Raw genomic sequence first — 18,052 nt, forward strand, 5'->3', positions numbered from 1 at the left:
CTTCGTTTTTTTCTACTGCTTACTTGATTTTTAAAAAGTAGTCAGTTGTGTTAAGGTCTTCTGTCTGGAACTAATTATCTTAAAGACATTCTGAAAAACCTTCTGGTTGACTCCAACTTATTCAGCTAGTCAGTGTCTACAGTCATGTCTTCAGAAATGGGAAAAAAAAAGTCACAGTGAGCTAATTGAAAGGTTGCCATTTACAAAGTAGATAAAAGAAAATCTTATAGCTGGAGGCTATAGCTTCATGATTTTAATCTGAAATTTGAAATATCTCGTGTCCTGAGACTTCACATTTGTATATTCCAAAAGGCCAAAGTTTGATTTGAACAAAGTGATTTGCACACAGTTGATTTTGCAGGAAATTTCAAAGCTAATGTTCCATAAGGACAATTAAGAGTCAAAGACAATCTTAATAAAAACAAATTATGTCTCTGTGACCTTGGAAGGAATGTTTTCCCTTTCCCTGGCTTTTCATGGTACTGTATTTTGATTACCTTCCACATCTGGGAAAGTAACTATACTCTGCAGCCTGAAGTAAGAAAGAACAAATCAAGGCTTAGCCAACATCAGCAGCTGCAAGACCAAGATCAACATGAAGAATCTGGGTTCACTGCTCTTTCCCCAGTAACTGTCAGCAGCAGACCTTCCTGCTCCTTAACTGTGGGAAGTATGCATGTGTGTACACCTGTGTGCCACCTTTACACCCAACACACCTTATGCAGCTCAGCCATCTCCTCTTCTCTCCCCTCTGCCACAAACTCAGATATTCAAGTGCTCAAGATCTGCTTTTTCTGGGGAGCAGGATGCTGGGATGAGGAAGTCTCCAGGCTCAGAACTGCAAGAGAGGCTAGAAAGACCCACGGGAGATCACCTAATTCCATGCCTACACTGAGCAATAAATCAGGGTGAGGTCCCACTGAGAATGTCTTCAGGATAGGAATCCTATGCACGTACATCAAGGCGCGTGATCTCACCCACTTGGAAAACACATTTCCCAGTATCAGAATACCCCAAATTCCTGTTGAGTCTCCTTCCAGTGCTGTGTGCTTCTGAGATGAGTGTCTCCATCTCCTCCAAGGCTTCCTACAGGACAGCTAAGGACAGCAAAAAGGTGCCCCCTCAGGCTCCATCTCCTGATGTTAAAGAAAGTTAGTTCTCCTAGCTTCTTCTTATGCAAGAGCATTGCTTCGCGTATGTGTTAAGGCAACAGGAGTTTGTCTGCAGGATGCTTGACACAAAGAGATTATTCTTCCCTTTCACACACATTGATGCTAACATGAGACAGGAAGATGTTACAATGGCAGATGATGCAAGAATCTGCCTCTGATTGTCAGGCAGGCTCTGCACTCACTCTTGAAGAGTCCACTAAAGGGGACTTTATATTCTTGCAGTCCATCTGCCTACTTAAAGAAGGAACCCAGCAATAATGTTCTTCTGATGCTACTTACCTCAACAACTGTGAAAATGAAGATGTGAAAAAAAAGCCCTTATTGAAAAGTAAAGAGCCAGGAAGCCAGCCTAAATTACACTGCGGGTAAAAAGAACTCCTGAAACTTAAAACAGTACTGTAAAACTCCTAAGAAACAGTCCCTATTAATTGTGTAATGTGTTTCACAGTTGAATAATCCAGTTAAAAAAAAAGAAAAAAGGAAAAAAAAGTCATGATTTATTTTTCAACTTAAGTTGAAAGTTTAAGTTTAATTTTGTACCATGCATCTTTTATGAATTACTCTTAACACTGTGAAACTTTCACCCCTCAGAAAGGCACAGCTCTCTGCTTCGGCACCAGCAGCCACCTTTCCTCTGACACACATCCTAGCTCAGGGCAGGTATTCACCCAGCAGGCTGTCCTGGGCCTGCATTTCTCCAGCAGCAAAGTACTGCCACTAACCTACTCCAATCTTGGAACAGGTTGCTGAACCCTAGCACAGTCACAAGCTGTGCGTTCAACCACAGAGACTTCATCTCTCACTGAAATTTGAGTTTGTGGGTACTACATGGCTATGTAGGTATGCAGCTGTACATACAATGTAGATATATTCTAATAAAGCAATTAAGATATTAATTTTTTTCTTCCTTTTGCAGCAGTCAATCAACAAGTGCTTTCAAAATTGGACAGGTACTTTTACACTGCGCACACACTTGCGGTTTAAGGCATTTAGGTCCTGTATTTAAAACAAGTCTTGAGAAGGCAATTACAAAGAAGGAGGACATGGCTCTGATCACAAGATGGATTCGATTTCAGCAAATGCTGCACTAGCTTTCCCATTCTTCTATGTTATTCCAGGGGAGTTACTTGGTGAGACCATTGCTTGGAATCCATTGATTTAACTTCTGTTCATTTGCTCCTGACTCTGTGCCAAAGACAACTATGGAGAAAGATGAATGCTGCTACTGCTCACTGAACCAAAACCACAATATACAGTCGATCAGACAAATTGATGGCTATGTTTCTGAATCACTGCAAGACTGCTTCTCACTTTAATACAGCGATAAATGACAAGCTCTGAAAGAGACAATAACTAGATTTATCTGGAGGATTTTACAATCTGCATTTCTAACAGAGGAAAAAGGAAAAAAAAAAAGAAAGGATAGTCTTTTTGACAGTATTAAAATGAGACATACTATGCAATTAATTAATTAATGTGCAGCAGCTGTTTTTCTGGACTTTAAAAATAATAATAAAAAAAACAATCCTCACAAAATTAAACAATGTATAACCTAAAAGAACTGCAATTGGTTTCAAACTGGTCTCTCCTCAAGACTACCTCCCCTTCTGGATAAAATACCTTGCAATACTGTAGCTAAACTATTACAATAACTTGGCTCTTGGCAGGGTGCAAAGTGTAAAAGTTGACTCTTCTGAGCATTGCTTTTGAAATCACCCCCTCTCATCTTCTACTCACAGTTAGGAAATCCTTGCAATTGTGGGTGGAGAGTTCTTAGCTCATTTCCATGTCCGCAAGGATCATAACAGAAGGGAGAAGTTAGTATCCTAAATACTCTTAAATTTGAGTATTATAATCTTAACTAGTGGTCAGGATTTTACAATAAAAATATTCAGAGTTTTCAACAATTTTGATTTTCATCAATCACATTCAGCAATGCAACACAGCTTCTTGCTGAATTCCAAAACAAGCCATGCAATTTCACAGGTAATACTGTTAAGCATTTCACTATAGATAATATCCACTTATTGTCACTAGATGTTACAAAAAAAATTTAAAACAATGCATGAAAAGATAGGCAAAATGGCAAGTAGCCAACAGAAAAGACCTGGGTCATCACTCACACAATCCTTTTCTTTTTCTTCCCCATGGGAAAAAGGAAATAGTTAGAGTATGTTCTCAGTTTCCTGTAAGGTATACTGCCTATTATCATGACTGGTGCTCCTAAGAATCTGGTAGGTAGTTAGAGCAAGCAGGTCATTTTCAGGAGTCTTAAGGAAACAGTCTCAATTCTGAAGCCAAATTACTGCTTCCTAGTTAAAGGCAGCGGAAGACAATGGGGCAAAATCGTGTTTCGCATTTGTTATTTACATTATGAAACTTCAATCTTTCTCATAGAGACTTTCAGTGCTGAGAAACCAAGTGAAGCACATTCCCACTGTTTCACTGGTTTTACTTTTAAATCTTATTTAATCAATTACACATTGTTTTTTAATTTCACTAGAAAGGACCGTAAAGCCTAAAACTAAAGACAAACTTTCTACTTTTATACTTAGCACTCAGTCATTGAGGACTACTAAGATTTTTCCACATGTAGCAGTCAATACATTGTCCTTTTATTTCTCACTTACAGCTAAATTAGTGTTATTTTCTCTGTTTTACCAGCAGCACCCCTTCATCATCAACTTTTTACAGAAGAGAGCAAGCCTGGTTGTTTGCTTCAGTACTCAATAGTAAGGAACTGGCTGACTGGTAGAGCTCAGAGGGTTGTAATCAGTGGCACAGAGTCCGGTTGGAGGCCTGTAATTAGCAGTGTTCCCCCAGGAGTTGGTGCTGGGTCTGATTTTGTTCAACATCTTCATCAATGACCTGGAAGAAGGGATAGAATGCACCCTCAGCAAGTTTGCTGACGATACAAAGTTTGGAGAAGTGGCTGACACACCAGAAGGCTGTGCTGCCATCCAGCAAGACCTGGACAGGCTGGAGAGCTGGGCAGAGAAGGGCCTGACAAGGTTTAAAAAGGGGAAGTGCAGAGTCTTGAAAGGGGGAAGAAATAATCACATGCATCAGAACAGGTTAGGGCCTGACCTGCTGGAGGGGAGCTCTGCAGAGGAGGACCTGGGTGTCCTGGTGGACAATAGGTTGGCCATGAGCCAGCAGTGTGTCCTTGTGGCCAAGAAGGCCTACGGTATCCCAGGGTGCATAAAAAGTGTGCGGGCAGCAGGCTGAGGGAGGTGATCCCCTCTACTCTGTGCTGAAGAGGCTACATTTGGAGTATTGTGTCCACTTCTGGGCTACTCAGTTCAAAAAAGACATGGATCTCCTAGAGTGTGGAGGATAACAAAGACGATTAAGAGCCTGGAACACCTCCCATACGAGGAAAAGCTGAGAGACCTGGGACTCTTCAGTCTGAAGAAAAGAATGCTGAAGGGGATCTCATCACTGTTTATAAACATCTAAACTGCGGGAGTCAAGTCATCTGGGACAGACTCTTTAGTGGTGAGCAGCAGTAGAACAAGAGGCAACGGGAAGAAACTAACACAGTAAGTTCCATACCAGTGGAACCTCCTTCTCTGAAGATATTAAAGGCCCACCTGGATGCCCTCCTGTGTGACCTGCTATAGGTAACTGCTTTAGCAGGGAGGTTGGACTAGATGATCTCCAGAGGTCCATTCCAACCCCTACAATTCTTTCATTCTGTGAAATCATCAGCTATCGCAGACTGGAAAACTAATGGATGAAATAACTGGAGACTTAGCCAACCCAACTCTAATCATTCATCTTCAGTATTGCAACTATTACATTACTGTCTACAGTAATTGTTGCCTAGAGACTTTGTCCAGTTTATCACTGTTTTGTCCTCTATGCTGCTTCTTATCCACCTGTCACATCTGGATAAAGGACCAGAAGCCCTTATGGTACAGGTACCACTGAACCTGCCAGTCAGCTAGGGTGATGGAGAAATAATGTGGCCTACACATTTTGTCCCTTGCAAACACACACTCCACAGACCGAACTCACAAATTCCACTCTCCTTGGCTCAAGGCCTGAAAATGTGAGTCTCTATAGTAAAGGCCAGGCCTCCCACTGAGGGCAGAAGTAACCTCAGTCTACAACGTCAGAGCAGTCTCATTTCCTTGTATTTTGCAAAACATTGCTTTAAGGATATGAGGTTAATCAGGTTGTCTGGATCTCAGTCGTGCATGCTCTGGGACTACTTGGTAGTTATTAATTTCTGAAAGTTTCTTTGTTCTTTTTTTTTATTAAAAAAACAAAACACAGAACAGCTCTCATGGAGATTATGCAACCTAATAACTGTTCCTCTTTTACTTATCATTGCAACCTCCCCCCTAACCACAGATAACAACCTCTAATTTAATATTTAACGGTAGTTTAGAATTAACAAGTTCATTTAGAATGTTCCTCATGACAAAGGAAACAGTTACAAGATTAATAATACATGTTTGCAGTCACCTTAAATATTTGTAAAGCCCTACATTTCAACTCTTCTCCAAAATAAATGCTAAAAACTAGGTTTTAATATAACACTAAATGGAATCAACAGTGCCTTTGAATATGTATGGATCACTAACATATTTCATCTGTCTTTTAGAACATAATTATCAAGAGAATAGCAGAAGATCACATTCACACCACCACTTTCCTTCATAATATCTACAGACCATTCTGTTCCTTTATGCTACATCTTTTTGCCCATCCCCGTTCATGTTTTTAGCATTCAGAGCTAGCTAGTTTGTAGTACCTTATACAAAACTATCAGGCCATCTGTCATCAATCAAGACTGTTTTTACAATTTAACTATGCTAAATTAAAATCATCTAGTTAATATTTAGCAAAAGAAGGAAAAAAAATCAACCCTGCTCTAAATCCTTTAAACTTTAATAAACTAAAAGAGAATAAAACTGACGTAATCATCTCCGTAAAATAAAAAATAGGCATCCTTAATTCAAATGTTTAAAAGGAACAGTATAAACATCTGCTTTCACACTGTTGTATCAGTTTCTCTTCAGTAACTGCTTCAAAACATGGTTCACACAGTGTAGTCAGGCAGAGAAAAACACACACAGAAGTTGCACAGAGATTGTCCAACTTTTTAGTGTGTTGAGCCAAAAAGGGTAGAATGTAAACTGTATTTCTGAGAAAAATTTTAAAAGGAAAACGTGTTTTAATGTTTGTCCAATATTACAACAGCTACATTTAAAAGTCAGATTCTGGGAAAAAAATATCATTCTATATATAGACCAAATCACTCTTCAAACCTGTAATAGACATTTTTATATTCTTGCTTGATAATATAGGTAAACCACATAGATAAAAATCGACACTGATCTGCATGGATTATCTCGCAATATAGGTCATGCTAAAATATGGTCAATTGAAAATGTCAGCTTCAACTTTGACTTCATTAAAGCAATCAAACTCAAAAAATACTTGCACAAAACAAGGAGGTCACTTCAGTGAACTATTACTCATATCACCTGAGCTCTGTAAGCATTCACTACTGCCTTATGTATAAAGCTTCACTGCTCTGAACACAGAGACTGCCCAACCTTCTCAACTATGTGTGTAGACTGCCTGGCACCATTGCTGCTCAACATCTACTCAAATGCGCTGGTATAAAATGAACAGAACAGAAAAACAAACAAACAAAAAAACAACAAAGCCCTCAACACATTGTCCCTCTCGTTAATCCTAGTCACAGACCTGTAAGCATCAATATCACTGGAAAGTCAAACAAAGCTGCTTCATATACTGAAAAAGGCAGCATATGCCAGAAGTTTCCACCTGGAAGGAGGAATGTGAACCAGCTCCTTATAGCATCATCCAGGGGACTGAGAAAAAAAAAAAAAAAAGACTAATTTCTTTGGAGGTGCACATGGCTGCCTCTCATCTACTCTTCCTTTGCAAGATGAGGTTGCCATGTTTAGTTCCTCATATTTTTGGTCTTTAGCTGAAACTCCAGCATTCATAGTTGTCTGAAAAGATAGGAGTGACTGAAGATAAATGATAGGACTATAGCGTACAAACAGATTGACTTCATCATCAAAAAGAGTGAGGTAAAAACCGCATAAAGGACAAATTGCCACCACCATAAACTGAAGAATATGGTCAACAGGGTATGGAGAAAGTTGAGAAAGAGCGAACACTGAAGAAAATACAGTATAAAATATGCTGAGATATAAGATGGAAGGAACTAGATGAATTGAAGCAAAAAGAAAGATCTACTGATACCTATTGCATTTTTTGACTATGCTCTCTTTGAGGCAAGTAGTGACTTGTGCATCTGCACAGCTCCTGGCATTATGGCACGTAACTTCATCTTTATCTTTCAGTGCATACTACCAAAACAGCAAACAGCAGTGATAGGCTCGTGAAGCATGCCAGCCTGTTCAACACCCTTTAAGAAAAAACACAGTTTGTTCAGAAACTAGACTGAATAACATTATCCATCTAAGTCTCCCGAGATAACAACTAAAGACCAGTGAAGTGGTCATGGACTACAGTTTGCATCTTGGAAAAAGTGTCAGTCAGATGCATGCCAGTAAATTAAGACTCCATCATAAAAATTGGCTCACTATAGCAATCAGACCAAATCAAAGAGCACTTAACAGAATGCAATTGTTATTATTACAAACAGTACTGTATTTTGGTGGTGGAAATACAGTCTAAGGTTCACCTGAAGAGGCAACTTGGCCCCTATTCATATCCTGATCAGCCACCGCATTTATAATACAAAGGTGAATTACAGATGCCCAAAATTATCTGTCTATTGAATAACAGGGAAAGAGAGATATAGGTATCCCCAATGTGAAAGCAAAATTTATTACACAGCTACTTTGGGAATCTCTGATCTTCTGTCTGGAGATGATATGCTTCATGTGCTGTAGATAAATAGACTGAATGCAATTCAAATTAACTTTAAAACTTGCAAAAAAAAAGTGGGTTTTTTTTTGTTCAAAAAGGAAGCGTTTATGCTCAGTGCATCAGTGCATTCACCAATTCTGAAATCTGAGTTACTTTCCCTTCACCAACCACAGCAGTACTTGTACAGAATTACCCCAAGTCATTACTTTTGGCTTAAAATTTGAAATACATATCCTGGCAGTAAAAACTGACTACAGATAGGCAGGGTCATATTCTGAACACCAAGAAGAAACTGGGTCACACTTACAGTCAAATATTCAACTTAATAGATACAAATACTTCTGGAATACTATGTATGTTTATACCAGAGACAGACAATTTTGTAACATACATGGCAGAGCATAGGCAGTATTTTAGCTTTTCTACTTCCAGATACACATTGGTGCCCTTAGCATCAATTGTTTGAAAATCTTCTTTGGAAATATTAAAGGACTATTGAGATGTTCCACATTTAGGCTAATTGGTATCTTTATATAAACTTTTAATTACAAGAAAAAAAATACCAAGAACAAAGGGAAACAATATAAACAAGCAAATATTAAAAGTTAAATAAACCAGATAAGAATTTAAAGATGTTGAGACCTTACTTGCAGAAGTGAAAGCACTAAAGTAGTGAAATATAAAATGACAAGCATTTTAACCTTTATTTAGTCCATAGTACAGACATGATTGTTTTTCTTTTAAATAAGTCTACAGTTCTGAATGCATTTCTAAATGCCATATCTTTTCTGTCCTCATATCTAGAATGACCTACAATGTCTCTATCAGCCATAGTCTGATGACTTCTAGAAAAACATTTTTTAAATTGTATTTTGTAGAAGTTGACTACCCCCCATTTATTTACAAAAGAGGTTAGCACAAAGTTGAGCCAGGGACACTCCAATCATCCTTGGGAATGTCAGTCATCTGCCCTCCACTCAATAAAACCTAATCACCATAGTTCTCTGCACACATACACTTTTCTGTAATTTAGTATTAAAAAATAAAACTTACATTTTCACATCTGCAGATCGTTTCCGTCCTCCTTGCTCATCCTGTGAGTTGTCCTTCTCAATGTTATTAAAGATCATGTCATCCTTATTTACAGAGTCCTCTTTTATTCTAGGTGTAGAACAGACAGGCTTTTCAGTTTTCGGATACTGTTGTTGTGTGCCCTCTGTAAGGGTATTTCTGTTCTGTAAATCCTTTTCACATCTGTTAGGTTCATCTTGGCAGGCTGATGGTTTAGAGTCTACCAAAGAAGATTTTGTTGCAAGATTAAACAAGCTTCCAAGAAACTGAAAAAAACCTTCTCGGGGCTGCTTGTCTTTATCTGCTGCTTTGTTTCCAGGAGTCAAACTAGGAAGACTATTAGCCTTTTTCAGCTCCTCTGGGATATCAAACCTGCTAAGTTCTTCTGTGGAATGGTTCTTTTCTTCATTTGGATAAACCTAAAATAAAAACAAGAGACAGATAAAGGCAGTGTTTCTTGACATTTCCCTGCACTGCCGAATTTCTTATTTTTTACTTGCTTCTAAATAAATCTGTTATTTGAAAGTTTATTTTTAAACCAAAATCCTGTGGATCTTTTCTCTCCATGTATAAAAAAGCCAAAAAGGCTATATAGGCTAGAGTAACAACAAAGCAGCTGCTTTAAAAGTAGATCGCAGTCGGAAAGATGGAGAACAACCATTACTTCAACTTGCAGAAAAAAACAACGGAGGAACAAGTGAAGAATGAGTTATCATGCCTTTGTATTACAAGTAAGGAGAAGAGTTTCTTAGTTAATACTAGTGCATGTATTATTTACTGACATATTATATATATATCCTGCCATGAGGGAATTATGAGATTAGGCAAAAAAAAAAAGTTAAAATGAAAAAAAAAAAAAGTAAGTAGTTTTCAGCAGCTTTTTCTTAACAGATCACATAAGGCACATTATACACTCCTGTATTATCAGACAGACCACTGATTTTCTTACTGTTCCCAAAACTTTTAATTCTTCTCTGTGATTGGAGTCAGGTGCTACCCACCTGCAGTCTGGACACACTCTGGTCCCAGGACCCAGGAGGACTGCAGTAAACTAGTAGACTCACTCTCCTTCCTTCAGGTTATATTCCAACTCAGGTGTACCATTAAGTACTTACAAGCAGACTCAAAAAGCACAAAACAGTGAAAAAAGCTATATACACTTATCTTGCAAATACGTACAAGCACACAATAGCAAAATACAAACATAACATAAATGTCATAAAGGTCATAAATGTTTAGCAACCTGCTCTTTTAAAAGAAAAACAAGAATTTTGAACAGAATTTGGGTAGAAAATTGAACTCGTGCCAAAGCTTAATCCTATCTGCTATCCTTAGTGACCCCCCACTACACGTTCTCACTAAGCTTTCTTTCAACTCCAGAGGCAATCACTCAACTGCATTTCCAAATCTATTTGTGCTATCATGCAAAGATCCATAGCCTACCATGCTCAAACAGCGTTTTTCTACATGGTCAAAGTCCTACACTTCACTCCTTCCCTGCACTGAGACCACAACAGCTGTTTATAGCCTATTGAAAATAACCAATACTAACAGAAGTCAGCACCTCCTTTAAACCACCATTCATTTATCCTCCTGGAAGAGCTGCTGGGAAGCTCACTTCCAATCTCTTCCATCCTATTCCTTCACAGAGTGTGCTATTTGCCATTGCTGCCATGTATATCACTTTTACAATACTACTCTTGTAATTTCAAGCCAGTTTCTTAAAACAGAATAGTTATCCCAGCTTTTCTTAGATGAACTCTATCCTGCTCAATGGGACTGGCAAAAGAAAATATGAAAAAAAGCCCTGTGCAAGTTTTAGTTGCATCAATAATATCACTGGACAGGGCTAATTGTTTCAAATTGGATGACACCTATCCATCCAATCCAATCCAAAAGCTACTATTTTCATTAGCTTACTAATCTTATTTCAATTTGAAAATATGTTTTAAGTAACAAAAAATAAGCAAGTAGGCTTATTTGTTGATAGTGCATCTTGAATCATGTTAATGATGAAAAAAGTGTTTTAATGAACACCACCTTGTTCATGATTGGAGGAACATCATTTCTCAAAATCAGTGTTGCTAAGTGGCAGTGATCTTTAACTGTCAAGGAATATTTTGTCACATTTTTCATCACATAGAAAATGTAATTGCTTATTAAATGAATAGATTTATGTGCTGAAAATAGAATTGCTTACATGAGCATAGAAATTGGAAGGTATTAATGTGCCTTGAGAAATCCATACAACCTGCATTTCATTAATACAGGTAAGATGTTTACCCACATTAAACTTCTGTTAGACCTTCTACAGTGAGTCAAGTCAAACTTTAGACTTTTTTTCATCCCATCCATGACAAACCCTACCTCCTTCCTCACATATCACATAAATCAACTGCAGATGTATCACAAAGAGATGCAGTCACTATTGTAAGAAAAAGCACTCAATCTTACAAGGTCAACTTTATCTAGATCCATGCCTAGAATGAAATAGAAGACAGCACAGCTTACAGGAGTGCCATAGCGCTGGCTGGTATCATTAGTGCTAGACAAACTATCCAGTTAGCATGCAAATCTGGAATTAATCTCATGAGTAATTAACTTTATCTCACAGGAACTAAGTGCTTCATATAAAGCAATATAAAACAGAAACAAGAAGTTTAATTTCCAAAATTTGATGATATGTGAATATTCTACTGTAATCAACTTTTCAGCATTGTTCAATACCAGCCTTTGATTTAACTTTAAGTGAGGGAAATGCTATTTGTCTCTTGTTCTGTGATTAACACAACTCACCTAAATTTGTCAGGCTTAAAAGAATACCTCAGTGCAGGAAGAGCATACAAATCTTATTATTTCCTCTGTCAATGTAACTGTTACAGGGTATAAACATTTTTTGTGATTACTACAGTATCTATGAAATAAACAGCTAAATGTAGTGACTATAAGAGAAAATATTAAATTTAAAATTTCTTAACTATTCAGTATTATTTCTATTTTTTTTCTTTTCTTTTTCCTTTTAAGACATCTGTATTCAGGAATGTTTTCTTTACTACTAGGAACTGAGACTTCAAACATGGCTAAATCTCTGCTTATTGAAATCTTCCCCCTAGCAGCTCCGACACATTATGCTTGCAAAACACTGCTTCTTACGTATCAGCATAATTCATATCCTGCATGAAAAGCTGTTTTGTAGTCTCTGTTTCCAGAAACAGAAATTTATTTAGACTTCCTTGCTCTTTAATCTTTCTTTCCTTACTTAATTGCTGCTAAATCAAAAGAACAGGAAGTTTGAATATGAAAGGGTCCATATCTTTTTAACCACGAGGAGTACCTCACATAATAAACCCCTGGAGAACATTTACACTACGGTTAGTTGATGATATATGTGGATATTAAGTCCCAACATAGAAGCTATGCAAATCTTTCTTTGCTCTCTTCAATATAATCAATCCTACTCTCCATATATTCTACTCTCCGCTCTGCTTTGCTGTAAAAGAGAGCATCAGCTATTGATGTTTTATCATTTGCACACAACATTTCAATTTAAAGTTGGAACACCTTTTAGGTGTTTTATACAAAAAAAGCCTGTTCATATCTCAGATTTTAAAGTTTGTGTTGTAGGATAATGGTATATTCAAATTAATGAGACAACCTGTAAATCCAGTAAGCCAATAACACAGTATGAGGCTTCAGCTACGAGTACCTGAGTAACGCAGCAGTACGACAGTGATCATAGAAGACAACAGCACAATAACTTTCACTTATTATTTCCAATGTCATTCTCTGAGCTCACTTAGACAGAAGCCACCATCAAGTGCTTAGGAAAAAGCAAAAAGGGTGTTGTGTATTAGCAGAACAATTATTTCCCTAGTATGTCTCACCAGTTTTCAGCAGCCTGTACCTTTAGTTCATCTCAACAGATCAGCTGCATCTGTGTCGCAATTAAACTTATGCAGTCTGATACTGGAAGGATACCACTGACCTTGCTACTAGTTACACTTTGTTTCATTGGTCAAAAAAATACCAAGATCCTTTTGCAGTGCCACAGTAGCCTGAACAGTTTCTTAGGTGTACCACACAAGCAACAGTTTTTGGGTAGAAACCTGATTGTCAGATCTCCTTTGAGATCCACACTGATGCAAAGGAAGACCTAAGGTTTGCTATCATAGCAGTCTTTCTGGAGAAACCTTTCATACATGGACTACCATCAGACTGCTCCTTGCCTTCCCTTCCTCATTCTCCATGAACTCTCCTGCTTGTGACATGCTTCATAAAGCTTTAGTGAGCCTTTACTGCTTTAGCAACTCCTGACTCCAAATTTTCACCGGGCAAACCCTGAGGTACCTGGCAGTAGACTGGACCAGATGACATCCTGGGGTCCCTTTAACAGGAACTATCCTATGGTCCTGTGACCTCACACAAAACTGGGCTGGCATGGAGTGGAAACTTGGCAGAGCAGGAAACAAGACTGCAGCTTTAATCAGGTGACTGAAGAGGCTGTAATGATAACCAAAACTCTATTAACTGTGCAGTCAGATGGTGCAGTCTCACTTTGCTTGAGCAACCACTGTAGAAGAGTGCTGTCAGTTTGGACTTAACATACAAGCCCACAATATGTGCCTCAAGTCTGATTACTATCTGAGCTGATTTATTCAGCAGTAGAGAGGTACATTTTCCAGACTATAATCCACTTCTGGCTGTGGCACAGAGATACACCTCAAAGTGAACTGCATGCAGGCATGGGGCTTGCTGATGTTGAGAGCAGCTCCCATGGTGTGCAGAATCCAGCAGCATCTGGATGGAGACTGCTCCGCCAGCCAGGCTTGCCCAGCCCCTAATGCATGCTGCAACCAGCAGCCCTGGTAGATGCCCTCCACTTGGCAGCTGAGTGGCAGAAGTTCAAATTGCCAGAGGTTCTCATTTGGCATGGTTTGTGTCAGTCTGCCAGGAATACAATCTCTTTTATTGCCTTAACAAGCGAATGAAATGAAAACATTAACAGCATTAAAACCTAGATCTCCGTGAACAAAGGCTTAGCTCCCAGCAACAATAGCAAGACATTTCAGGTTTCACTCACTATGAGCAAACACTCATGAAGGAGCAGTTCAAGACAACTGCCTGGTGGTTTGTTTTTCTGTGGGGGAAGCTGCCAAAGGAGAATACCTTGCAGACCACCAGATGCACCTCTGCACCCTAACCACCTCATCTGACCACAGCATTGTTCCAAGAGAAGTCAGACGGTCATCAGAATCCACATTCAAGGATCTTAACCCTGCCATTTAACCCCAACAGCGTGCTCGTAAATGGCTGCAGCACTACTCTAGAATTCCTCTTCACAGAATGTGAATTCACTGAAAAGTCAGATGAAAAAGCCTGGAAAATTAACAACGTTCCTGGGCCTTGCTTTGACCTTTCAGCATGGCTACGATGGCCACATGGAAATAGCTCACATTACTGATCGATTAGAACGTTCCCACGAGGACTCTGCTGCATGTTCTTCAGCAGATTTCCCATCCCTTCTCAGGGTGGATGCAGCATCTTTGCTATAACCTTCCGCTTGATTTGCAATAACTGGGACACACTGAGCCATAAAACATAGGCATGTGTTGTTTTTTTCTAACTAGCGTGAGGCAAAGAAGTTAGGCACTCCCAAACAACAAGGAATCATAGAATCACCAAGGTTGGAAGAGAGGGTGACTCCAAACCACCACAACTTCCTTTCAGGCAGCTGTGGAGAGTGCTAAGTTCTCCCCTGAGCCTCCTCCAGACACAATACATGCCAACTGTCTCTACTGCCTATTGCAAACATGAGGAAAAAGGACTGGATGTATTGGAAGGGATTAAGAGCAAGACTCATTTATACAAGTTGTCATCATATTAAGAAAAAAATCAGGAAAATGTACTATCAGCCAGTGAAACACATGATAAACAGAACAGAGTCTTCTGTTGCTAAAGTTCCTAAGAGAAATAAGACTTAGAAACAACTCTGACACAAAATGTTTGGTTTGTTTTTGTTTTCATTATAAAAGTAATTAAAGTGGAGTTGGACATGATGCAAGGGATATGTAGCACTGTAAAGAACTAAATCAGTAAGTCCTAACTAAATAATAGCTTTTAAATAATCAGGAAAAGGCAAACAAAGAATAACAAAGACAGCCCTGGAGGTTCCGTGGCTTTAAGTTAAATCTGAGTTCTGCATTTCCACAAATAAATGATGCTTTGATCCTCTAAACCTTTTGTCTTTTTCATACTGCGACGTTTTCCTTTCACTTCCTCCTTTCTCTGCTTCTTTTGACATGAAAAAAAAAAATCAAGTTATGCAAACACTAAAAAAGTAATTAGATTAGATGTAAAAGTTAAACAACAGGAAGGACTTTTTAGTTAAACTGTAAGTTTTGCATTTTTTTTTAAATACATCCACTTAAATTCAATGACTATTTAACATTTGGAAAGATGGTGGCCTTTGTTGAAAGTTCAGCACTGGGACTTCTAAAATTTGTTTATCCATTTGAATTTTACAAACACCAAGGGAATCTTAACACGTTTCATTTGTCAGACAATGAAAGAAAAGATGAAACAAAAATGCTCTGAAACTGCCATTTGCTTAAAATCTGAGGAAATATTTGGACACCTTTCCTGATGAGTGAACAAAAAGCGAGGTGGTAAACACAAATAAAAACAAAGAGAAAAAGAAGGATCAGTTTTAAATAAGATTTCTGCTAGGTCACCTTCATGGGGAATTCTAACTTGGGAAAAGTCTCTAAAATGAGGAAGAGTATGTTACAGTTTAAGAAACTCTGTTCATACAATTTGAAGTTACTTCATAAATTTTCCCCTCTGAATTTTATCCTGAAATTACTTTAAAGCTCTGATTAGAGAGTAAGAATTGGCACTCATTTCTCTCTATATTACATATACGCATCTATTTACTATTAAGTCTAGAATGAGCCAGATTGGATTTCAATTGATTGAATGGATTTCAATGGTCTTATTTCTTTTCCTTACATTCTCCCAGCATGACTCTTCCATTCATTGCCATTCAATTAAAATGCTCTCACAATCACAAAATGATTTTTACTCTCTTTTACTTGATAATTTCCTGATATTCAAAACTAAATTAAAAAAACAAAGAACAAATTCACCTTTTCAATGTTAAAAAGAATAAAAAAAACCCAACATGTACAAGTAGGCAGTACACTCAGTGAGGTTTAAGCCCACTCTATTTTCATCTATTCTGAAATAAAGTTGCTTATAATTTTTGAAGAACTAAAGTAGTAGAAAAGGAAGCATGTTTCAGGATCATCTTTTTTAAAAATCTTCAGTATGACAAAGGAACTCACCAGGACACTAGATAATATGATCTTGAAATGTCTTCCCAAACACATACAGTTGATAACAACATTACATTTATGCACTATAACATTTCATTCTGAAGAAAGTTTAAACAGTTGCCAAAGAGGAAAAGATTTGCTGTTGGGCTTTACAGAAGAAATCCTGATCATACAAGCTCCAAAAAACACTGTAGTTTTGGTTTTCATGTCTTGCTGTGGGCAGCAACAGCTGCATTTTTTTTTTATCAATTAAATCAATTTTTTATCAATTTAGCTCTCAGTTTTTTAAAAATTCATGGTTGGCAGTAATATTCCAGCTTTCATAGTTCCCAAAAGTCAAAGAATCATTTCTCTTTTTCTACTGGGTCTAAAATGAGGGCAATTCAGCAAGATATTACTTACATAATGTAACATATGAAATAAAGACAATATGAATAATGTTAAAGGAAAGTATGTGATAAACTGTGACACTTGGCTTAATTTTGACTTCTTTATGTGGAACTTAAAATTAATGATAAAGTCAGAATTAGGGACATTTGGTAAGAACAGCTACATGGATTCACTAAGTTCAAGGAACTCCTAAGTTTTTAATTGTGAATGTTGTGAAAGATTCCACAACTTTTTTGTGAAATCTCTGTCAATTCTTGACCACTCTTATAGCAAAGGGGAAAATTAAAATATGTGCTTATAGATAGCTGGAACTCCCCATGATCCAAGCTGCATTTGTTGCCTCTTGCTTGTTGCAGCTCCAAGAAGAATCTGTCTCCATCTTCTCACATAACTGGAGTCCTTGACATAAAACTGTAATAGTTTATCTACCATTTAAATACGAACATCTCTAGCCTGAAATGAAATTAATATGATAAAGAAGAGTTTCAGAATAATCTCTTCTCAATGTTCACAGTATGCAGGAGTACTTACCACAGGACAACTAGCAAAAGGTTTAATTTGTAGTCAGGAAGCTTCAGATTTGACGTTAAGAAAAAACTTTCTAATTATAAGGTTTAGAGAAATCAGTGGAACAGTTGTCTGATGACAAAGTTGTGAAGATCTTAGAGATCTCCATCCCTGGAGGTCTTTGAGAACAAGTTAAACAAACTTGTATCAGGCATGACAGATAGAGTTCTCACCTTGGGGTAGAAGTGTACTTTCTGCCTCTGTTTTCTATGAAGATTGAGAATCTCTTTTACTAGTTAATCGAGGCAATTATGACCCAGGCTTTAGCCTCTGGGCTAAATTATAAAATAGACTTCAGCATTTTGATAGCTTTGACTAAATTATATGTTTAGCAGACCATATTTGTACCTCGTTTCTAAAACTTCAGTAACTGCTTTGCAAGGCTCACAGGGCAGTTCTTATGCTGAGTTGTTTAAGAACTCTCTCCTTTTTCTTCCAGGCACTGTTACAGGAAAGACGTCTGGGGATGATAGTCAGGCAAGTCCACCTGCCTACACTGCCAAAGCAAAGCCTAAATTGGATGAGAAACTCATGCAGGGCCAGTCCAGGATCGAAACCACTCACTGCCACAAAAGTAACCCAAGCATCAATCACTGATGCTGTTAACTACAGTACAGTAATACCAAAATAATA

General features: G+C 37.9%; 1 protein-coding gene across 1 annotated transcript in view; it reads right to left on the reverse strand.

Moving 5' to 3' along the window:
• Nucleotides 1-18,052, reverse strand: part of LOC136052855 (very large A-kinase anchor protein-like) — a 40,975-nt gene that overhangs the window by 6,432 nt on the left and 16,491 nt on the right. The window contains exon 3 of the mRNA XM_065743282.1: nucleotides 9,111-9,547. Coding sequence (XP_065599354.1) covers nucleotides 9,111-9,547 — 437 coding nt within the window. The remainder of the gene's footprint in view (nucleotides 1-9,110; nucleotides 9,548-18,052) is intronic.

The sequence above is a fragment of the Cyrtonyx montezumae genome, unplaced genomic scaffold (assembly GCF_038088225.1).
Source record: "Cyrtonyx montezumae isolate F1298 unplaced genomic scaffold, pur_monq_1.0 scaffold_3, whole genome shotgun sequence".
In the NCBI taxonomy this organism is placed as follows: Eukaryota; Metazoa; Chordata; class Aves; order Galliformes; family Odontophoridae; genus Cyrtonyx; species Cyrtonyx montezumae.